The sequence below is a fragment of the Microtus pennsylvanicus genome, chromosome X (assembly GCF_037038515.1).
Source record: "Microtus pennsylvanicus isolate mMicPen1 chromosome X, mMicPen1.hap1, whole genome shotgun sequence".
NCBI classification, from domain to species: Eukaryota; Metazoa; Chordata; class Mammalia; order Rodentia; family Cricetidae; genus Microtus; species Microtus pennsylvanicus.
Genome location: NC_134601.1, coordinates 7630277 through 7654199, shown reverse-complemented (window position 1 = coordinate 7654199; position 23923 = coordinate 7630277). Strand labels below are relative to the sequence as shown.

The 23923-nt window shown below is 37.2% G+C and overlaps 1 protein-coding gene across 6 annotated transcripts in view; it reads left to right on the top strand.

Annotated features, from left to right (window-relative positions):
- Nucleotides 1-23923, top strand: part of Atp11c (ATPase phospholipid transporting 11C (ATP11C blood group)) — a 197462-nt gene that overhangs the window by 160295 nt on the left and 13244 nt on the right. For 4 of the 6 annotated variants that reach the window (XM_075957078.1, XM_075957075.1, XM_075957073.1 and 1 more), the window contains 6 exons: nt 9185-9244; nt 13019-13146; nt 15185-15320; nt 17371-17436; nt 20353-20456; nt 23585-23738. In XM_075957078.1, coding sequence (XP_075813193.1) covers nt 9185-9244; nt 13019-13146; nt 15185-15320; nt 17371-17436; nt 20353-20456; nt 23585-23738 — 648 coding nt within the window. Of the gene's footprint in view, nt 1-9184; nt 9245-13018; nt 13147-15184; nt 15321-17370; nt 17437-20352; nt 20457-23584; nt 23739-23856; nt 23923 lie in introns of all 6 variants that reach the window. The other 2 variants (XM_075957076.1, XM_075957077.1) reach the window with 1 other exon arrangement.

The following is a 23923-nucleotide window of genomic DNA, read 5'->3' as shown; positions in this document are numbered from 1 at the left end:
CCGCCTATCCTTGCTTCTGCCTTGCTATTGGCTGTTCAACTGTTTATTAGACCATCAGGTGTTTTAGACAAAGAATCACAGCTTCATAGATTTAAACAAATGCAGCATAAACAAAAGCAAAACATCTTTACATCATTAAGCATTCTACAGCATAACTAAAAGTAGCACTGTAATATTTTACAGCACTGTTATTTGATCATTTATTTTTCTTTTTTTATTTATTTATTAAAGATTTCTGCCTCCTCCCCACCACCGCCTCCCATTTCCCTTCCCCAATCAAGTCCCCCTCCCTCGTCAGCCCGAAGAACAATTGGGGTTCCCTGCCCTGTGGGAAGTCCAAGGACCACCCACCTCCTTCCAGGTCTAGTAAGGTGAGCATCCAAACTGCCTAGGCTTCCACAAAGCCAGTACGTGCAGTAGGATCAAAAACCCATTGCCATTGTTCTTGAGTTCTCAGTAGTCCTCATTGTCCGCTATGTTCAGCTAGTCCAAATTTATCCCATGCTTTTTCAGACCCGGGCCAGCTGGCCTTGGTGAGTTCCCGATAGAACATCCCCATTGTCTCAGTGTGTGGGTGCACCCCTTGCGGTCCTGATTTCCTTGCTCATGCTCTCTCTCCTTCTGCTCCTGATTTGGACCTTGAGATTTCAGTCTGGTGCCCCAATGTGGGTCTCTGTCTCTGTCTCCTTTCATCACTTGCTGAATGTTAATATTCAGGAGGATGCCTATATGTTTTTCTTTGGGTTCACCTTCTTATTTAGCTTCTCTAGGATCATGAACTATAGGCTCAATGTCCTTTATTTATGGCTAGAAACCAATTATGAGTGAGTACACCCCATGTTCCTCTTTTTGGGTCTGGCTTACCTCACTCAGGATAGTGTTTTCTATTTCCGTCCATTTGTATGCAAAATTCAAGAAGTCCTTGTTTTTTACTGCTGAGTAGTACTCTAATATGTATATATTCCATACTTTCTTCATCCATTCTTCCATTGAAGAGCATCTAGGTTGTTTTCAGGTTCTGGCTATTACAAACAATGCTACTATGAACATAGTTGAGCATATACTTTTGTTGTATGATAGGGCATCTCTTGGGTATATTCCCAAGAGTGGTATTGCTGGATCCAGGGGTAGGTTGATCCCGAATTTCCTGAGAAACCGCCACACTGCTTTCCAAAGTGGTTGCACAAGTTTGCATTCCCACCAGCAATGAATGAGTGTACCTCTTTCTCCACAACCTCTCCAGCAAAGGCTATCATTGGTGTTTTTTATTTTAGCCATTCTGACAGGTGTAAGATGGTATCTTAAAGTTGTCTTGATTTGCATTTCCCTGATCACTAAGGAAGTTGAGCATGATCTTAAGTATCTCTTGGCCATTTGAACTTCTGTTGAGAATTATCTGTTCAGCTCAGTGCCCTATTTTATAATTGGGTTGATTAGCCTTTTACAGTCTAGTTTCTTGAGTTCTTTATATATTTTGGAGATCAGACCTTTGTCAGTTGAGGGGTTGGTGAAGATCTTCTCCCAGTCAGTGGTTGCCTTTTTGTCTTAGCGACGTGTCCTTTGCTTTACAGAAGCTTCTCAGTCTCAGGAGGTCCCATTTATTCATTGAGGCCCTTAATGTCTGTGCTGCTGGGGTTATACTTAGGAAGTGGTCTCCTGTGCCCGTGTGTTGCAGAGTACTTCCCACTTTCTCTTCTATCAGGTTCAGTGTGTTCAGCCTGATATTTAGGTCTTTAATCCATTTGGACTTGAGTTTTCTGCATGGTGATAGATATGGATCTATTTTCATTCTTCTACAGATTGACATCCAGTTTTGCCAGCAAAATTCGTTGAAGATGCTCTCTTTTTCCATTGTATATATACTTTTAGCTCCTTTATCGAAAATCAGGTGTTCATAGGTTTGTGGGTTAAAGTCAGGGTCTTCTATTCGATTCCATTGGTCGACTTCTCTGTTTTTATGCCAATACCAAGCTGTTTTCAATACTGTAGCTCTGTAATAGAGTTTGAAGTCAGGGATGGTAATGCCTCCAGATAACCTTTATTGTATAGGATTGTTTTGGCTATCCTGGGTTTTTTGTTTTTCCATATAAAGTTGATTATTGTCTTCTCCAGATCTGTGAAGAATTTTGATGGGATTTTGATGGGGATTGCATTGAATCTATAGATTGCTTTTGGTAGAATTGCCATTTTTACTATGTTGATCCTCCCAATCCAAGAGCAAGGGAGATCCTTCCATTTTCTGGTCTCCTCTTCAATTTCTTTCTTCAAAGACTTAAAGTACTTGTCAAATAGATCTTTCACTTCCTTGTTCAGAGTTACCCCAAGATATTTTATGCTATTTGTGGCTATCGTGAAAGGTGATGCTTCTCTGATTTCCTTCTCTGCTTCCTTATCCTTAGTGTATAGGAAGGCAACTGATTTTTTGGAGTTGATCTTATATCCTGCCACATTACCAAAGGTGTTTATCAGTTGTAGGAGTTCTTTGGTAGAGTTTTTGGGGTCGCTTATGTATACTATCATATCATCTGCAAATAACAAAAGCTTAACTTCTTCCTTTCCAATACGAATCCCCTTGATCCCCTCATGTTATCTTATTGCTATTTCTAGAACTTCAAGCACTATATTGAAGAGGTATGGAGAGAGTGGACATCCTTTTCGTGTTCCTGATTTTAGTGGGATGGCTTTGAATTTTTCTCGGTTTAGTTTAATGTTAGCTGTAGGCTTGCTGTAAATAGCTTTTATTATATTTAGGTATGACCCTTGTATCCCAAATCTCTCCAAGACCTTTATCACAAAGGGGTGTTGAATTTTGTCGAATGCTTTTTCAGCATCTAATGAAATGATCATATGGTTTTTTCTTTCAGTTTATTTATATGATGGATTACATTGATAGATTTGCATATGTTGAACCAGCCCTGCATCTCTGGGATGAAGCCTACTTGATCATAATGGATAATTTTTCTAATGTGTTCTTGGATTCAGTTTGCCAGTATTTTATTGAGAATTTTTGCATCGATATTCATGAGTGATATAGGCCTGTAATTCTCTTTCTTGGTTGGGTCTTTGTGTGGTTTTGGTATCAGGGTAACTGTAGCTTCTTAAAAGGAATTTGGCAATGCCTCTTCTGTTTCTATATTGTGAAATACATTAAGGAGTATAGGTATTAGGTCTTCTTGGAAGTTCTGGTAGAATTCTGCATTGAAACCATTTGGTCCTGGGCTTTTCTTGGAAGGGAGATTTTTGATAACAGTTTCTAATTCTTCACGACTAACAGGTCTATTTAGATTGTTCACCTGGTCTTGGTTTAGCTTTGGTATATGGTACTTATTTAAAAAAATGTCCATTTCTTTTGTATTTTCCAGTTTTGTGGCATACAGGCTTTTGTAGTAAGATCTAATGATTCTCTGAATTTCCTCTGTGTCTGTGGTTATGTCCCCCTTTTAATTTCTGATCTTATTTATTTGCATGTTCTCTCTCTGTCGTTTAATTAATTTGGATAGGGGTTTGTTGATCTTGTTGAGTTTCTCCAAGAACCAACTTTTTGTTTCATTGATTCTTTGGACTGTTTTCTGTGTTTCTATTTTGTTGATTTCTGCCCTCAGTTTGATTATTTCCAGTCTTCTACTCCTCCTGGGTGAGTCTGCTTCTTTTTGTTCTAGAGTTTTCAGGTGTGTTGTTAAGTCCCCAATGTATGCATTCTCCGTTTTCTTTAAGTGGGCACTTAGTGCTATGAACTTTCCTCTTAGGACTGCATTCATCGTGTCCCATAGGTTTGAGTATGTTGTCTCTTTATTTTCACTAAATTCAAGGAAGACTTTAATTTCTTTCTTAATTTCTTCCTTGACCCAGGTGTGGTTCAGTAGTTGACTGTTCAGTTTCCATGAATTTGTCAGCTTTCTCAGGGTAGCATTGTTGTTGCCTTCTAACTTTAATCTGTGGTGATCTGATAAGACACAGGTGGACACTGATATTTTTTTGTATTTGTGGAGGTTTCCTTTGTTTCCGAGTATGTGGTCAATTTTCGAGAAGGTTCCATGAGCTGCAGAGAAGAAGGTATATTCTTTCCTATTTGGGTGGAGTGTTCTATAGATGTCTGTTAAGTCCATTTGCTTCATTACCTCTAACAGTTCTCTTAATTCCCTATTAGGTTTCTGTCTGATTGACCTGTCCATTGGTGAGAGAGGTGTGTTGAAGTCTCCTACTACTAGTGTGTGTGGTTTGATGTATGCCTTGAGTTTTAGTAATATTTCTTTTACATAAGTGTTTGCTTCTATATTAGGGGCGTAGATATTCAGGATTGAGACTTCATCCTGATGAATTGTTCCTGTTATGAGTATAAAGTGTCCATCTCGATCTCTTCTGATTGATTTTAGTTTGAAGTCAGTTTTGTTAGAAATTAGTATGGCCACACCTGCTTTTTTCTTAGGACCATTTGCTTGAAAAACCTTTTCCCAACCCTTTACTCTGAGTAGATGCCTGTCTTTGTGGTTGAGATGTGTTTCTTGCAAACAGCAGAATGTTGGATCCTGTTTTCGTATCCAATCTCTTTTTATAGGTGAATTGAGACCATTTATATTAAGTGATATTAATGACCAGTGGTTGTTTACTCCGGTTATTCTTACTGTTTTTGGTAGTAGAGTTTGTCTGTCTCCCTTCTTTGAGTTGTGCTGGTGAAGGGTCGCTAGATGCCTGAGTTATTGAAGGCAGTGTTGGCAATGTTGGATTCCTTGGGTTTTGATTTTCCTTCTGTTACTTTCTGTAGGGCTGGATTTGTGGCTATGTATTGTTTAAATTTGTTCTTATTCTGGAATGTCTTGTTTTCTCCATTGATAGTGAACGATAGCTTGGCTGGGTATAGTAGTTTGGGTGTGCATCCATGGTCTCTTAGTTTCTGCAGTACCTCTATCCAGGACCTTCTGGCTTTCATGGTTTCCATAGAGAAGTCAGGTGTAAGTCTGATTGGTTTACCTTTGTAAGTTGCTTGCCCTTTTTCCTTTGCATCTCTTAATATTCTTTTTTTAATCTGAATATTTTGTGTTTTGATTATTATATGGCTTGGGGATTTTTTTTATCCAGTCTGTTTTGTGTTCTGTATGCTTCTTGAATATTCAAAGGAATATCTTTCTTTATGTTGGGAAAGTTTTCTTCCATAATTTTGTTAAAAGTATTTTCTGGGCCTTTGAGCTGTGACTCTTCTCCTTCTTCTATCCCTATTATTCTTAGGTTTGGTCTTTTTATTGTGTCCCATATTTCCTGAATGTTTTGTGATGAAAATTTGTTGGCTTTGCTGTTTTCTTTGATCAGTGTGTTTATTTTCTTTATGGTGTCTTCAGAATCTGAGATTCTTTCTTCTATCTCTTGTATTCTATTGATTATGCTTGTTTCTGTAGTCTCTGGTCGTTGACCTAGATTTTCCGTATCCAGCTGGTCCTCAGTTTGTGTTTTCTTCCTTGCTTCCATTTCAGTTTTCAATTCTTGAACTGTTTCCATTACCTGTTTGGTCGTTTTTTTCTTGGTTTCCCAGGGTATCATTTACGTATTTACTATTTCTTCAAACTTTTTGTTATATTTCTCATCCATTTCTATAAGGGCGTTTTTTTACATGTTGTTTAAGGTACTCTATTGCTTTCATAAAGTCAATTTTTTCCTCTTCTTCTGTGTTAGGGAGTTCAAGTCCTTCTGTTGTAAGATCATTGGGTTCTGGTGTTTTCATGTTGTTTTTCAGATTGTTGGGTGAATTCTTGCCTTGGTGCCTGCCCATCTCCTCCTATCGATGCTATCTAATGGGTCTTTTAAAACAGGATCAAGTTTCCCTGCTGGCCAGGGGCCCTGCTTACAAAACGCCCTCACTCCCTTTCCTGGCTCCCGCTGCTGGCCAAGATCCCTCTCACCACTCAGAATGGTCTTCAGGACCAGGACCAGGCTCCCCATTCGCCAGGGACCTCACCAACAAAAGACCTACCACATTGCAGGCCAGCCACCAAAACAGAGAAACTCCCGCTGCCCTCTACTCCGAGCTCCCGACCCAGCACCCAAACAGGCTAAACTGGGTGATCCTGTGGCCCCGCGGAAGTGAGGGGGAGTGAAGGAGGCCCCTGGGCTCAAGCTGGAATGGGCCAGGGAGAGGTTGCAGCAGCCCTCCCAGACTAGGGGGGGGCTGTCAAGGGGGTCGGGGAATGCCCCCGCTCCATTTCCTGTGTCCCGCTGTGGGCCAAGAACACTCTCCCCACTCAGGAGGGTCTTCAGGGACAGGACCAGGCTCCCCATTAGCCCGTGGACCTTGCCAATAAAAGTCCTACCACTCTGTAGGCCAGGCCCCAAAAAACCTACTTGATTTAATTGTAGTGGGTCCATCTGATCTCAGTTTGGGCTTCACTATTTCATGCTTGGACTGTCCCGGTCTCTGCCACTTGGGCCTGCGTACCGGTCTGGTCTCCGCCACTTGGGCCTGAGTGCCACTTGGGCCTGCGCGCCGGTCTCTCATTTATCTTTCTTTAAAGGTAATCCCTCATTCTGATGTTGTTTTACCATATATGGATTTGAGTGTGGTAGGGTTTTTTTGTTTTGTTTTGGTTTGGTTTTTTGGTTGCTTTACTGTTTTAAATGTGTATGTGTGTTTGAAACAGGGGCTTACTTTGTAGATCAGTCTGGCCTTGAATTTGCCTTCTGCCTCAGCTTCCTGAGTACTGTGAGATTACATCTGCACACCATTGTGCCTGGCTTTACCACATGTTTAAAATGAATATGACTTTTCCTTGGTTCTTATTATTCCATCCTTCCTTAAGACCTAATTTAAGTTATGAATACTTTTTTCCTTTTTCTTCTTTTGGTTTTTCAAAACAGTATTTCTCTGTATAACTCTCCTGGACTGGGCTGGCCTTGAACTCAGATCCACCTTCCTCTGCTTCCCACAATGCTGGGATTAAAGCCTTGTGCCACATTCAAGTTCTGAATTTTTGTCAGGGAGGGGAGTGACCTGGGGTCTCTCTATATAGCCCTGTCTGTCCTTCAACTCCCTATGTAAACCAGGCTGGCCTCAAACCGGAGCACTCAAGTAGTTTATAGCCTACTTTGAAGAATGACAGTCATTTAAAAAAAATCATAGTTCTTGTACATTTGCCTAAAGGCATTGATTTCATTATTTTATAGTAACACTCAGTGGCTTGTAATGGCCTTGTAAATTCTCCACTTGCCATTTTTATGTTTGATTTTAGTATTTCTCAAGAATAAAAAGTCCCTTTAGAGAAAGAGGCTTTGTTTTTTAATGTACATGTATTTATTTAGTGTAATATGTGTGGGGATGCATATGTGCCAGGGCACATGTGTAGATATCAGAAGACAGCTTGCAGTAGTTCTTTTCTTCTACCGTGTGACTCCAAGGAATTAGAAATCAGGTCCTCAGGCTTGGAGGCAAGTGCCTTCACCTGCAGAACCACTTCACCAGCCTGTTTTTTTTTTCTTTAATCTATTTTCTTATTGTTAAAAGAATTTAACAAAACTCGTATGTTCCAGGGTAAGAGCTTGAGGATTAGAATTATTAAGCAAAAGGAACAGAGATATAAGAGAAATAAAAGACAGAAACACAGAACAGCATCAGGAGGGACTTTCAGTGAATACTGAATCCACCTTATTTATATTTCACATGCCTATATACTTCAAAAAAGGAGGAGGAATGCAACAGACTTCATTAACATTAGGAAATGACTTGAATTCTCTGACCTTTGGTTCCGGTGGAGTGAATCCACCTCTTTAGCCAAAATATGAATTAGCCACACCCTAGGTCAGAATTGCTCCTTTGCAGCCACACCTGTTGTCAACAACTTTGAGAGAGCAAAAATAAGCTCAAACTCTCTGTCCTCCACTCAAGGTGGAACAGGTTCACATCTGTGGGTTTCCACACAAGAAAGGTGCCTGTGCATGCCACAGCCCATATGTGGAGGCCAGAAAACAATTTTATGTAGTCAGTTCTATCCTTCTACCTTATGTGAATTCTGAGGATTAAACTCGTTATCAAGCTTGCAAGTACCATTGCTTGCTGATTTCTTTTATTTTGTTTATTTAATGGGGGCAGGGGTGCATGTATGTGCTATAGTGCATATGTGGAGGTCAGAGGATAACTTTTGGAAGAGAAGCTTGTTCCTTTGTGTGAGAGCGAGACAGGGTTTTGCTGTATAGTCCTGGCTAGCCCAGAACTAACATTGTAGACCAGGCTGGTTCACAAAAATCTGCCTGTTTCTGCTTCCCGAGTGCTGAGATCAGAGGCCTATGCCAACACACCTAGCTATTCAATTTGATAATGACCCACTTTGCTTTTAGCAGATTCTTGACCATGTTGTTTAATGAAGCATTAATAAAGAGAAGTATCAGTTAATTACTATTGGTGTCAACATAAACTATAATAATATTCTGAGTATGTATTCCTATTAATCAACTTTTAAATATATGTTTGAGGTCAGAAACTTAGGTCTAACAGTGCTTGTTGTTGCGGGTGACTGGAGTTAGATTCCAGCACCCTCTTCTGGCCTTCACATGCACACACACAAAGACACAGTTGAAAATAAAATATTTAAATTAAAATACACATTTTGGATATTATGTAAGTCTATAGTGATTCTATAAGTCCAGTTGGAATTTAAGGGACAATACATTAGGTATTCATATCAGATAAACACATTTCTTTCCTTTAACAAGAATATAGAAAGCCAGCATGGTAACTTATATTTGGAATCCCAGGACAGGAGGCTGAAGCAGGAGGAAAACTATGAGTTTGAGACATGATAGGAGTATATATCAAGTTCTAGACTACCTTGGACTGTAGTGTGAGATCTTTCTCTTCACAAAGGAAAAAAAAAGAAATAGGAGTATATATCAAGTTCCCAATTACCTTAGACTGTAGTGTGAGATCTTTCTCTTCAGAAAGGAGAAAAGAAAAGAAATTTGGAAATAGCAAGAGGTTCTTCTCATAAGTGAGATTCTCTTTTGTTTAGGTAGGGGAAAAGTTACTCAGTATAAATTAAGCATTTGATTTCAATTAATCATTTAAAACTAACTTATTTATATCTTTGCAACAGACAGTTGTTGCATTTAGGGATGAAGGATTTAGGAATGACTTTGTACAATGCCCTGTGTGGGTTTTTTAAAGTGATTAAGTGAAAATACTAATCTTGGTCTTAATATTTTCCAGAACCTTTGCTTCATTTTGCCACAGTTTTTGTACCAATTCTTCTGTGGATTCTCACAACAGGTATGTGCCCTTCTTAGTAGAAGTGTAGCAAATACAAGAACTATAATGATGACTGACTCAGAAAATTGGTTAGTCTAGAATCAGTTGAATGATTTTGACAAGCTGGATAACCACATTGTCACAGGTATCTGTGACTGAATTTCCAAATCTTAAAAGTATTTTTATTTCTCTTGATTCTAAATGCCAGGAAGCAATGTTTTTCTGAGGATATTGTAATGTTTCAAACAAATCATTTTAAGACTTGCAAGATAGTGATAGGGAAGAAGCAGAAAAATACTTGATATAGGATATGGTATCAGTGCTCTGAAGAAAAATATAAAATGTAGCAAAAATAATATAAAAAGATAATAAAAATGTAGTAATTGAATAATGAAAGGATGTACTGTGACAAGATGAGAGGCTACTATTTTGAAAGAGCTATCTGAACAATTTCTCTAATAAATCAACATTGAGACAGAGACCTGAATACCCTAGGGAAGAAATAAGCCGACATCTTAAAAATGTTACAGGTAAAGAAATGGTCTCTGAGGAGATGGCATGAAGCACAAATCGTTACTATTTACTTTGGACTTGTACTAGTGCTGGCAGCAACATGCTTTATATTGTGTTTTTGATGTACTTATAGGCTGTCTTTTTTCAATCCATAGTCTCATTAGATACTCTTTGGAAATCAGAGATTGGGCTGTGAAAATGTAGAAATGGAATCACTATTTAAAACAAAAACTTCTTTTGTTTTAGTAAAACTAGGATATTACTTGTCTTTTTTTTTCCATGAAAAAAGATACATTCGTTACAGGTTTAGCAAGATGACAGTATTATCAAGTAAACCTTTTTTGTGGGACATTTTGGCTCCTCTTATTATGCATCCAAAAAATTACAATTAAAGTTCCATCCTGAGGGGCTGGAGAGATGGCTCAGAGGTTAAGAGCACTGGCTGCTCTTCCAGAGGTCCTGAGTTCAATTCCCAGCAACCACTTGGTGGCTCACAACCATCTGTACTGAGATCTGGCGCCCTCCTCTGGCATGAGAGCGTACATCGAGGCAGAATGTTGTATACATAATAAATAAATAAATCTTAAAAAAAATTCCATCCTGAAACAAAAGTAGATTGATGTTTCTTTGTTTTCAACACTAAATTACCCAACAGTCAGCCTGGGAGTTGGTCTTTTAATTTACTCATTAGTGAAAATGGGTAGTTTTCAGGGCAAATTCCGTATTGTATGTCATGGACTAGTACAGTAGTACATTTGAAAATAAGAAGACATATAGCATATTTTTATGCTTTTATTTCAGTAAAATAGTTTTTGCTGGCCTTAAATCTTTGTTCATAGGAACTGTATCAAAATTGTCTCCATTTTTATTCAGAACCATCCTTTTAACTTCATTGAGAATGTTGAATATACTATATCACATACTTTTTCTCTGCTGAAGCCAAAAAAGATGATCCCCTTCTGGGTCTGCCAGCTCCCTGTATACCCTCACTCTAGTCCCTGTCTTTAATTTGAACTCCTTGATGAATGTAAGGATGAATCATGTCTCTCCCCAGTGCTTTGCATTTGCTATATTCTTTATTAATGGTTTAGTGAATGAACTAAAAAAAGTTCTGTTCAAGTTGTTTCTAACCTTTTCAAATCATTTTTCATTGTAATTATATGTTTACTTCACTGGTTGAAAATATGTAGTTGTATTGATTAGTATCGCATTTAAATGAATTTTATTAATCAAAGAACATTTACGTGTGTGTGTTAGGATTCTTTTAATCACAACGACAAAATGGTTACATGATGACTTCTAGCAGTGTCTAGACAAGACTGAACTTGATAAATACTTTCACCTGAATAAAGGTCATAAAATACTTAAAAATTTTTCAATGGAAGTTTTATAGGCTAGGGAGATGGAACAGTGTTAGATAGTTAGATGTTCAGTACATGGCACAGGTTGGGTAGCTCACAATCATCTTTAACTCTAGCTCCATGGGGATCTTTTTTTTATTGAAAAATTAAAAAAAAATTTCCACCTCCTCCCAGCCTCCCATTTCCCTCCTCTTCCTCCCACTCCACTCCCCCTCCCCCCACTCCTCTCCTCCTCCCTCTCCAGTCCGAAGAGCAGTCAGGGTTCCCTGCACTGTGGAAAGTCCAAGGTCCTCCCCCGTCCATCTAGGTCTAGGAAGGTGAGCATCCAAACTGGCTAGGCTCCCACAAAGCCAGAACATGAAGTAGGATCAAAACCCAGTGCCATTGTCTTTGGCTTCTCAGCAGCCCTCGTTGTTCAGAGAGTCCGGTTTTATCCCATGCTTTTTCAGTTCCAGTCCAGCTGGCCTTGGTGAGCTCCCAATAGATCAGTCCCTCTGTCTCAGTGGGTGGGTGCACCCCTCACGGTCCCGACTTCCTTGCTCATGTTCTCCCTCCTTCTGCTCCTCATTGGGACCTTGGGAGCTTATTCCGGTGCTCCAATGTGGGTCTCTGTCTCTATCTCCATCCATCGCCCGATGAAGGTTCTATGGTGATATGCAAGATATTCATCAGTGTGGTTATAGGATAGGGCCATTTCAGGTTCCTTATCCTCAGCTGCCCAAGGCACTAACTGGGGACATCCCCCTGGGCACCTGGGAGCCCCTCTAGGTTCAGGTCTCTTGCCTACCCTAAGCTGGATCTCTTAATTAAGATATGTGCTTCCCTGCTCCCATAACCATCCTTCCTTTATCCCAACCATCCCAATTCCCCGAGTTCCCCCCATCCTCCCCTTCTCACATTTCTCTCCCCATCTCCCCTTACCCCTATCCCACCCCTCCCCCAATCTTACACCATCTTCTGGCCTCCTTGGATACACGCAGTCACATGAACTCATCTATACACATAATTTAAAAATCTTTAGAAATATATTTTGAAAACTTTCTAATTTCTGATTGAGGCTTTACAAATGTGGTGTGACTTCTGTGTTCACTTGTCCAGTATTTACTGAATGCTTTCAGAATTCCATCCTCTGTGGGAAGCTCAGTAATGTCAAAGCACTCTAGGAAAAGATTACTAAGCTCATACTTACAGCTGATCAAATTCAGCTTATTAGTCCTTAGGGAGTAAGAACACACACCAGAGGAACTCTCAGGAAGAGGGCAACATTATTATAGGACTTGAGCTTTATTGTAGGATTTGGACTTATAAAATATTAATCAAAAATAACAAAATATTAACCAGAAAAGATCTGCAACATAGGTTGGCTACTCCCTATGTTTAATTTCTGTAAGAACTCCTGGCTTGGATTTATTTATTTGGGTTTTTTGTTGTTTTGTTTTGTTTTTCAAGACAGGGTTTCTTTGTAGATTTGGAGCCTATCCTGAAACTAGTTCTTTAGACCAGGCTGGCCTTGAACTCACAGAGATCCACCTGCCTCTGCCTCCTCCTGAGTGCTGTGATTAAAGGCGTGCACCACCACTGCCCAGCTTATTTTGTCTTTTCTAAAATAGCTACTAAATATCTACATTTTTAGCAACTGAAAAAATCTTACATAAAGTTAATAGTTTTTGTCTACTAAGAATAAGACATGGCCTGCAAATATTCTAAAGATCCTGTTAAAGGGTAAAGTTTGTTAATAATGACACATAAATTTTTTCAATATTTTTATCTCTACCAGGTAGAGTGTCCTTACTTACAAAGTTTCCTTTGCTCCCACAAAAAGCATTTTTTAAAAAAGTAGCTACAGGTTTTTACAAGTAAATAATTATGTCATAGATGAATCACTGCAGAACATTGTTTTTCTGTTTGTTTGTCTTTTCAGCCACTCTATGATGCTGCGTATCTTACAATGTACAATATCTGTTTCACATCCCTGCCCATCCTGGCCTACAGTCTACTGGAACAGCACATCAACATTGATACTCTGACCTCAGACCCTCGATTGTATATGTAAGTTGAAAATGTAGCTCATGGTAGAATGTGTGAAATCCTCTTGCATCAGTTCTGGTATTATTGGTATTAGTTACCATGCTGGGCTTTAAGTAGTGGGTTTCATTTACTCTATAGGTAGGAAGGACACAGAATTGATCACTTGGTTCATTAAGTGGTTCTGTTGTGAATTTTCAGCTAAAATATATCATTCAACAGAAGAGTGGTCTATTTTCCTAGATAGCAGTTCTATACTTAAATGGATATTTATAGGACATAAGTTATTGTACAGTCTTTCATAGAGATGCAAAAAAGGCTATATCATAACTGTGGCCCAGCCTAAAGTGTGACTTACCTTCCTCACAAATTTGATCATAGCTTGTTCCTGGACAATAGATTATTGTTACCCTGACAACTTTTTTATAAACATGAAGTCCTGGTCTGTGTACATGTACCTCAACATTTTCCTACTGAATTTTAGCAGTGACATTAGGCATTATACCTTTAGAACTTATTGACTCACATTTTGAGAAATATTGACTTGAACCATTTGATTATTTTAATATTCTTAATAGAAATTTGAAACCTGAAGTAATACTTTTGTTAAGAGAGTAGGCAGGTATAGCTGATTGCTTGAGCTTTAAACAACAAAAAGCACAGGTCTGGTAACATCTGTTGCATGACATACAAAGGTATTCAAGCTATGTTACTGCTCAGCCTTTCTCCAGATCCCATATTCCTGTTTTTATTTATGCTTTCCTTCATATTGGGTGTCCTGTGTGAGTTTCTAACAGTTTCTTCATCATAGTGTGACTAAAAAGTTTGTCTAGAAATTCAGTATGCCATGAAACTCCTGCCATTCTTTTCCCACAGAATTTTTACAAGGACAGGAATTACTTTCTGCTTTTGTACCCTTTACCTCAGTCTAAGTCTCTGACTAGAAAAGCCACATTAGCTAGCATTTGCTAGACACTCACTCTAAGAGTCTTCAGAGAGATTCTTTTCCTGTTTCTGAGAAACAGCCATGTCTTTCTTCTCCTACTTTTCCTTTTACAGATAGCATCCCCAGAACTTCAGTTTTGCACCTAAAAGTCCTATAAGATAAAATTTGTGTAATTTGTCATATTTTCATTCTCTATCCCAAGTAAGTAAAAAAACCATTGCATTTATGTTATAACTGGGATAATATAGCCCAATGACATTCTGTAGAGTTATCAATAGGTGTGCTATTTGAGTAATTAAACACCCTTAGATACATGGTATAAGAAATTTCAAATAGAAGTAAAAAAAGGTACATACACAAACCCATTTTCTTTGTGCACATCTGCTTCATTAGATGTAGTAGCCTTATTTGACATTCTTCACATTCTGGTGTTGACTGAAAAGATTGTGGTATTTTCAAAATTTTAATTTTAATCAGTCTACCTGCCATTTATTAGGACATCATTACTAGCTTTGAAAGATTCCCCACTTAATTAAGTGTGGAGTTTGAGAACCATTATATTATATATTCCTCTCTGAGATTTATTTGTAAATGAGAATAATACTTAGTTTTTGTACTCCCTCTGCTTCTTCCCTCCCTCTCTCTACCTGTCTGTGTGTATACATATATACACATGTGTGAGTGTGTATGTGTGTGTGTATATATATATACACTAACTTAATGTATATATACATGTATAATGTTATAGGTAGGTAGGTGGATGGATGAATGGATAGATGGAAGGATGAATGAATAGATGGATAATCAATCCTAACTCAGTTCCTACTATTTTATAAATAAGTGTTAAATGGTATATAATTATTATTGATGTTGTTTTGCTTGGCCAAAATTTTAGAAATATTTTACAGTTTACTTCAGTGTCTTGGTCAGGTAGTGATTACATGAATATCCTAACTTTGGTCAGTCCATCTCTTTATTTGAAAAAATCTTTCTGTCCATCAGGGTAGCTCCTTCATTATACCAAGCTCAGATTAATGCCCATCTTTGGTGTTTCCTTGTATCTTTAACTCAACAGCCTACAAAGATTCATTAATTTTTCTCTCCATTTCTTTATAGGAAAATTACTGGCAATGCTATGTTACAGTTGGGGCCCTTCTTATATTGGACATTTCTGGCTGCCTTTGAAGGGACAGTATTCTTCTTTGGAACTTACTTCCTTTTTCAGACTACATCCTTAGAAGACAATGGAAAGGTAAAAACCACGTATTTTTCCCATAGACACTGCATTTTCACACACGTTTGTGGTAATCATTTTGCAAATTATTTTTCTTAGCACTAGGTCTTTAACATAAAGAAAGTACTGGAGTCAGAAATCACTTTTGGCTGGGTGATGGATGGTGCATGCCTTTAATTCTAGCACTCGGGAGGCAGAGGCAGAAGGATCTCTGTGAGTTCAAGTCCAACATGGTCTACAGAGTGAGTTCCAGGACAGGCTCCAAAGCTACACAGAGAAACCCTGTCTCGAAAAACCAAATTTAGGAAGAGAGCTTAAGCAAACTGTCTAGAATCTGAATTTGTTTATAGTTTTTAGGATATGAGAGAGTTCTTGGGACTTTAGACTTTATACCTATGTGTTGTGATAGGAAAAACAATAGCTTTTTCCCATGCCACCTGCATTTCTAATTTAGTTAGTAGTTGAAGCGGTGGCTACTGTGTATTTGTAGTGTTAGACGAGTATGTAAATAGGGAATCTTTTCTTTCTTTTCAAAGTGGGAGTGCAGTATTCTTTTTTAAAATGCTGTGTAGGCTCTGCTAGCCCCTTCTGAGAAAGTGACACTATCAGTGAGCAGCTGCACTAGGATGATTTTGACCTACTTGTACTCTAGGAGAGAAATACTGATGTGGGACAAGGGAAGAGGCCATCTTCCTGCAGCCACACACTGGGAAACTGAAACTTCTGCCTTGCATGTTGCTTTCACTGTGTTCTCCTTTGCCATGTTTGGTACTTTTCTTTTATGGTCATTCTTATCATAAATATGAAGCAAAAAGCTAAGTTTCAAAAATAATTTATTACATATACTATGTCTGAACCCTATACAACTAACATCTCTTACAAAAGTGTAAGCTCAATGAATTTGAATAGTACTTTGAAATTAGATACTATAATCAGGCCTTCCTAATTTGAACTAACAAGTTAGTTTAGTATGAATCCTTTCTAATTATTAATTTTAATGTAACTATTAGAAAAACTATTAATTGACCTTAGAATACATATATCTAGCACTTGCCACAGAAGGTCCTGATAAATCTCGGGTATCCTTTGGAAAGTCACATTAGCTTTCCACGTCAACTTTCATCTTCGAGTAAATAGAAGTTCAATTTTATGACTTCTCAGATCCTTCAGCCATGAGTAGTTCTGTGGGTTTTCCTTTTTATTTTTTGACACAAAAAATTGTATATGACTGGCTATTGATTTTTAAAAAATGCTTCAGATTTGCTTTATGTTGACATTCATGGGCTTAGCCAATATTCTAGGTGGTATATAAGAATCAGTGGTCCAGCCTTTTTCTGATTCATTATGCATTTTGAGTTCATGATGTCCAAATTAAGTTTTTCTTGTATATGTCACCATCCTTTTTAAGTGTTTTCTAAAATTACATAAATAAGAATTTTTTATCAGCAGCTAAACCCATGTCTGATTTAGTTGAATCCTTTTTTCTTCTAGTAACCTTGTTTTGTTTTTATTTTTTAAAAACGTTTTACATCTCATTTTCTGTTTCAACATTATGCATTCAGATATTGACAGCATTTGGTAAGCATATGTGCCATTCATTGCCATCGTTTGGATTTATAAGTGGTACTGCTTCTCTTTGGTGTGCACATGCTAACAGATGTAATAATAATTAGACTCGCTTTTTAAAATGTGGGTCCATTTGTGTTTATGTAAGAACTTTCCTTATACTCTAGGACGAAAACATACCAAACTCATTAGTGACATGAGTCATCCAGATGACTTTCTTTAATAAGTGGTGCTTTTAGTGGAATAGTATGTTTCCCTCTTCCTTTATCAAACCAGTGAACTCCCTGTTTGATGCTGCATGGTAATGAACCCAGCCAACCACAGATGTGGTATATCTATCCATGAAAGTCTAGCATTGTGACTTAATCTTAACAACCAAGCCATTTTCCCAAATAATTCACAAAAAGATCTTTGGCAGTTACATGCAGGATTAAACCTGAATTTTTTTTTCTTCAGCAGGCTTGTATATTTATGGTACATATAATTTTTAAATGTTTTTCAGATATATGGAAACTGGACATTTGGGACCATTGTTTTTACAGTCTTAGTATTCACTGTAACTCTGAAGGTCAGATTTATTTATTCAAATATATTTTGTATAATCTTTGTCTCTTAATATTTGTGTTACTATATGTTATCCAAGTCCTTGTCTGAATGCTTACTAAAATGTATGTGATGCTAGGGGTTTTAGTATTTGTATATTTTTTCATTTTTTCTACTACATGTTCTATGTTTTTTATTTTGAAAATAAAGAAATTCAGACACCATACTTAATGGAGACCTAATTCTCCTTAATCACTGGATTGTTTTATTTTTTTGAAAAATGTTTCATTCAGTATATTCTGATCATGCTTTTTCCCTTCTCCAATTCCTCTTAGATCTTACCTACCCACTTAGCTCTTTGCCATTTCGTTTTCTCTCTCTTTAGAAAACAAACAGGCAAACCAAACAAAAACTCAGAAACACTTAGAAGCCAGAAGGGGAAGTAAGCATGGATTCCCACCCCTAACCAAGAAGCTGTCTGCAATTGATATCCACTTGCAAAGGAAAAATTAACTGTTGTTTTTAAGGCATTATACTAAATTATATATAAAGAGGCTGAAAGTGTGTGTGTGTGTGTGTGTGTGTGTGTGTGTGTGTGTGTGTGTGTTGATAACTTGTATCATAGGGCTGAAGAGGTTGCTCAGTAGAGGACTTGCTTAGTTTTGCAGAGGATTGGAGTTCTGTTCCTAGCAGCCATGTTGCAAGGTTCACAACTGCCTGTATTATCAGCTGCAGGGGATCCAACACCCTCTTTGGTCTCTGCATACATTTGCACATACATATAAATAAAAATATAAATATTTTAAAACTTTTATTTATTTTTATATGTATGAATGTTGCCTGTAAATATCCAATGAGGCCAGAAGAAGGCAATGCTCTCCTTCAGACTGGAGTTAGAGACAGCTGTGAGCTGCCATGTGGGAGCTAGGAATTGAACCTGGGTCTTCTAGAAGAGCAGTCAGTGCTCTTCAGCCCTAAATCATTTCTAATTTTAAAAAAACTTGAATTTTTAATAACTTAGCATCTATTTAAGAATCCCTAGTTGGCTCTAAAAGAATTTTAGTCCTTAAGACACTTAAATAAGTGTCTGTATACAAGATATGTATGCAAAAGAGCACGGTGGTAATGAATTTACCCATATGTTTGTTAATGAAATATATAAAGATATGTGACAGGAATAGGCCTGATTATCTGTATCTATAGTTCCTGAATTTGGGATACTGAGGCAAGAGGATCACCAAGAGATCCAGGCCAGCTTGGCCTGAGTGCAAGATCCTGTCTCAAAAATAAACAAAAGTCAGTGCAACAGAAGAAATGGAATCTTGGCAAAATCATTGTCATCCATATGTAGCCATATAATAATGCTCTAAAGCCTTGTTAAATACTGTAAATGCTGTCCTTGAAACTCATGAATTCGGATTTTCATAGTTGAAAGCATAATTCATCTGATCCTTCTAGTAATATTTCACATGGAGTCTTAGGTTGAATCAGAATTCAGAAATATCGTTGTCATAAGACTTCTGTTTTCTCTATATTTTTGTTCTAATATTTTCATTGTTCATCTGCTAATTCAGTAATATCATAGAACTTTACTCTGTGTATGCGTATTTCTATTCCAAGGCATACCTGTGGAGGTCAGAGGACAATGTGTCCTTCCACCATTTGGTAATGGGGATTAACTTTTCAGGCTTGCCAAGCAATCATTTTACCTACCAAACCATCTTGCCAAGCATTTTTTGAAGGATTTTAAATAAATTCTACAAGTAACCTCACTTCTCTGTATTTCAACTTGTATAAAATAAAGCTAAAAGTAGCACTTTCTCCATCTTAGGGGGTTTTGTCATAGGTCACGAATGAAAACAAAATATTTGAATGGAAGTGTCTAGAATGTATCAGTGTCGACTATTAACTATTATTATGTTTCATAAAATCATGATTCTTCAATGGAAGTGTCCTGCTTTTCTCAGTTTATTGTCCTAGTCCTTTGCTTTACACTTAAACTCAGCCTCATTGCAGCACATGTGGCTCATGGTATCCACTCCGTCTTCTTTTCAAGGAGTACTGTTGTATCATTTTCCGCTAGCAGGCCAGAGTGGGAACTCAGGATTTGTCTGCATCACAATGTTATCAACATCCTTTTATGAATGAGAAATTGTAACAGAGCTAAGGACCATGGTGTCTCTGCAAATAAAATTAAGTCCTCTGCTTGTTACCCTGTGTGAGCTAGAAATTTTAAGCAAATGCATGAGATGATATTATTTCTAGATCACATCTGAAAACCAAACGTGCCGCAATCTAAAAATAAAGTTACTATCAATCTTTATAGAAACATGCAATTTTTAAAATGTAAGGCAACTATTTTTATTAATTTAATGGAGTAGATAATGGTTTTGTAGTTGGAAATCTGTACCCACAGTTCATTGCTCATAGTATATGATGCATAGAAGTAGTTGCCTCTACATATAGTGACTCTTACCTATTCATTCTTTTATAACTTGTGGTCTGCTCTTTTTAGCTACTCTTCCTCTCCTGGTTTTGGCATACCTGCCTCAACCAACTAGATCTCATTTGCCATTATATCCCTGGTCACTATTACCTGAAGACTTGGGACTTTGGCCTCCTAGTTATTACCATTGCTTCATTTGTCACCTGTCACTCAATAGTGAGACATCTGTAGCCCTCTACCTACAAATTACTTGATTTAACTACACTTCCATGCCTGTACTATAGAATTTAGAGAGCTCACAGCAGCACTCAGCATTCTTATTTTAGTACTTTGAAACACCTAGCTTCTGCTCCTTTAGTTATATCCTCTTCTAAAGCCATGGCTAAGGTGAAATCCTCTCATAGCTATTGCATCTGTATAAATTATCAGATATCATAATGTATTACCTAGTATATTTTGTGCCTGTCAAAAAATACTTATGTTGTATCTTTTCAGCTCGCCTTGGATACCCGATTCTGGACGTGGATAAATCACTTTGTGATTTGGGGTTCTTTAGCCTTTTATGTTTTTTTCTCATTCTTCTGGGGAGGAATTATTTGGTAAGCAGCTGTACATATGTTAGCAATATTAAATAACAATATGTATGTATACTTTATATGTAAAACATACTTTTAAAGTTTTGACTATGTGATATGTAAGATGGCTAATCTTTGATATTAATGGACTAGAGGTTACTTATACCTTGTAATGTTGCTACTTTGAAGTAAAATTTCTAAGTATATTATTAGTCTATTTATTTAGTTCAAATATTGAATTCAAATATTCATTCAGTATTTGTATAGCCTTTGCCCAAATATTTAAATTTATAAATATATTAATAGCTCTCTGTGAAATAAAATAATTAATAGCCTGACTACTAATGTGATTTCCACTAGAAATGTGCTTCCTATGAAATTTCAACCTGATAACATTGGCTAAAACTTAGATTATTGTCCATTTAGACCAGTGTTCTCAATCTGTGGGTCATGACCACTTTGAGGGGTCATATAACAGATATTTTCAATCCATAGCAGTAGCAAAATTACAGTTATGAAATAGCAACAAAGTAATTTTATGCTTGGGGTCACCACAACATGAGGAACTGTATTAAAAGATCACTGCATTAGGAAGGTTGAGAACCACTGATTTGGACCCTATTATCATTTAAATGATAGCATTTTCCTTCAGTATTTATAGGAGAGGCAGGATCACCAGAAGTTCAAGGTCACCCTGAGCTGTACATAGTGAGTTTGCTGCCATCCTGAGATACAAGATCTTTTACATCCACCAAAAGGGAAATAGTTTCTCTTTTGAAAATCTATTTAAGATAAAATCCTTTAAAAAACGTGATCAGGTGTAGCGGACCATACCTTTAATGTCAGAATTGGGAAGGTAGAGATATGTAGCCTGATCTATGTAGTGAGTTCCAGACCAGTAAGGGCTACATAGTAAGAAATTGTCTCAAAATAAAACACACACACACACACACACACTGAATCACTTACAAAGTGTGTAATTATAGCATATATTTGGCACCTCTATAGTTAATGATTAAGAAGCAAAACTGAAAAAAATACTTGTTTCTTTAATATTATGCAACTAAACCAAAATTTACTAAATGCAATATATAGTTGTCTACCCAGAATAATTCTTTGACACTGAAATCAACTTCTAAAAGTTAGACAAATTTCCATAATAATAAAATATTTCTATAACCTAAACAATTTCAACCCTTTATACAGACTTTTTTCAATCATTTAAATGAAAAGACTTTGTCAGACAGTGATACCTACTGAAAATAAAGTACAGTAGTCTTCCCTTGCTTATGGTTTTGCTTGAGGGTTTTACTTGTTCTCAAAGAACCATAGACTACTAAAAATCATATGAAAACTCTTGAAAAAGGCAGTTCATAAGTTTTAAGTGTAGTTTTTGGTAGTGTGATAAAATTGCACCGCATCCAGCTCTGTCCTGCCAGAGACATGAATCATCCTTTGTCCCTTGTACTCAAGCCATATATACCACCTGTCTGTAAATTGCTTAGTAAAACGATCTCACTTTCAGGTCAGCATGGTAGCACAAAGTTTGTATTCAACTAGCCCTTATTTTGGGTCAACAAAGTATAAGCATAATGATGCTGGTGACTTTATTGTGCTTATTTTTTCATTATTGTGTTATTATTGTTGGAAACTGTCAGGGGAGGGTACTAATCATTAGCTTCAGGTACCCACTAGGGCTCTTGTCAGGGGAGGGTACTAATCATTAGCTTCAGGTACCCACTAGGGCTCTTGTCAGGGGAGGGTACTAATCATTAGCTTCAGGTACCCACTAGGGCTCTTGTCAGGGGAGGGTACTAATCATTAGCTTCAGGTACCCACTAGGGCTCTTGCTCATACATCATATAGATAAAGGAAGATCAGATATTTGTTTTATTTTTGTTTCTTGTAGTTCTGTGCTTAAGCAGAATTGCCCAGCTACACATGAACTTAAATTATAAAACAACCAACAAAATGGGACTGGAGATTATATAAAACTTTATCTGAATTACAACTAATTGCTCTGGACATGTAAAACACAGAGACATTGAAACCCAACCCTCCTTTTTAAGATTAAAAAAAATATTATGCTGCATATGTGTGTGAATGGGTTTGTGCATGTAAGTACAATGTGTGTGGAGGTCTGAAAAGAAACTAGTTCATGAAGTGTGATGCATGATCAATGATCTAATAAAAGAAGCAAGTAGTTATTAACCTGGAGTTCTTGAGTTCCAAATCATTTATGATAATCTGGTATTCATCCTGACCTTAAGCAGCTACTGTCTTCACCTCAATTTAAAGTAATACTTTAGATAGAAAGATTATGTGTTATACAGTTTAGAGGATAAGGGAGATAAGATGTGTTTCTTAACTCTATTTAACAGTTCAGTGGAGGCCGGGAGGTAGTGGCACATGCCTTTAATCTCAACGCTCATGAGGCAGAGGCAAGCAGATCTCTGTGAGTTTAAGGCTAGCCTGATCTACAGAATGAGTTCCAGGACTACTAAGGCTACACAGAAAAACCCTCTCTTAAAAAAACTAAAAGAAGTAAATAAATAGAACAGTTCAGTGAATGATTTAAAATAAAATCCAATTTCAGATGAAGGAGTCTCATGGATTTGGGATTCTAAGGTTTACTATCTTATTAGTCTGCCATCTGTCTCTCCTGGGCACAAATTGTTATTCAGTATATGTTTGCAGACAAGAAGACTAGATTCCTCTCAGTTATGAGTGTCTGTGGACTGTACAGTTCTTTTTCATATATTTGCAGAAGTTTTTAAGTAGATAATTCATTTAAAATGTTACATTTATGAATGAGCAAAAAATCCTCATTTTAATAAGGCGGCTGAAGAAATAAATGCTTATTAGGTTGGAAATTAACTTCATTTCTCTTAAATATCTTTAAGCTTTGGCATTTTCCAATACATAAAAATATTCACCATTTAGCAGCTTTATGGTTTGTTTCCAAGTCAGATGAATTTTATGGTTTTTTTTATTTACATCCCTTTTCTTTCTAAACGTTTGGCAAATGAAATTTGTATACTGTTTTGGGAATATTCTAGAGAAAATATTTTTTTAATGTGTGTGAGGAAGATTCCTTTTAAATGTAAAAGACAGGAACTAATTTGGTTTTCTGTGTTTTCTTTCCATCCCAGGCCTTTTCTGAAACAACAGAGAATGTATTTTGTGTTTGCTCAAATGCTGTCTTCTGTATCCACATGGTTGGCCATAATTCTCCTAATATTTATCAGCCTTTTCCCTGAGATTCTCCTAATAGTAGTAAAGAATGTACGAAGAAGAAGTGCCAGGGTAAGAACTACATTTATGTTCTAGTCTAATATTTGGAAGCGGCTTCACTGTCACCGTGAACTGAAAACCTTATTTAGAGAATTGCATTAGTTACAGCATGTTAAACCCCTCCTTGCAGGTTCATCACTTAATTTCCTCTTCTGCATAAAAAGTATAGTAAAAACTTCGTAATCCAATGCAGGTGG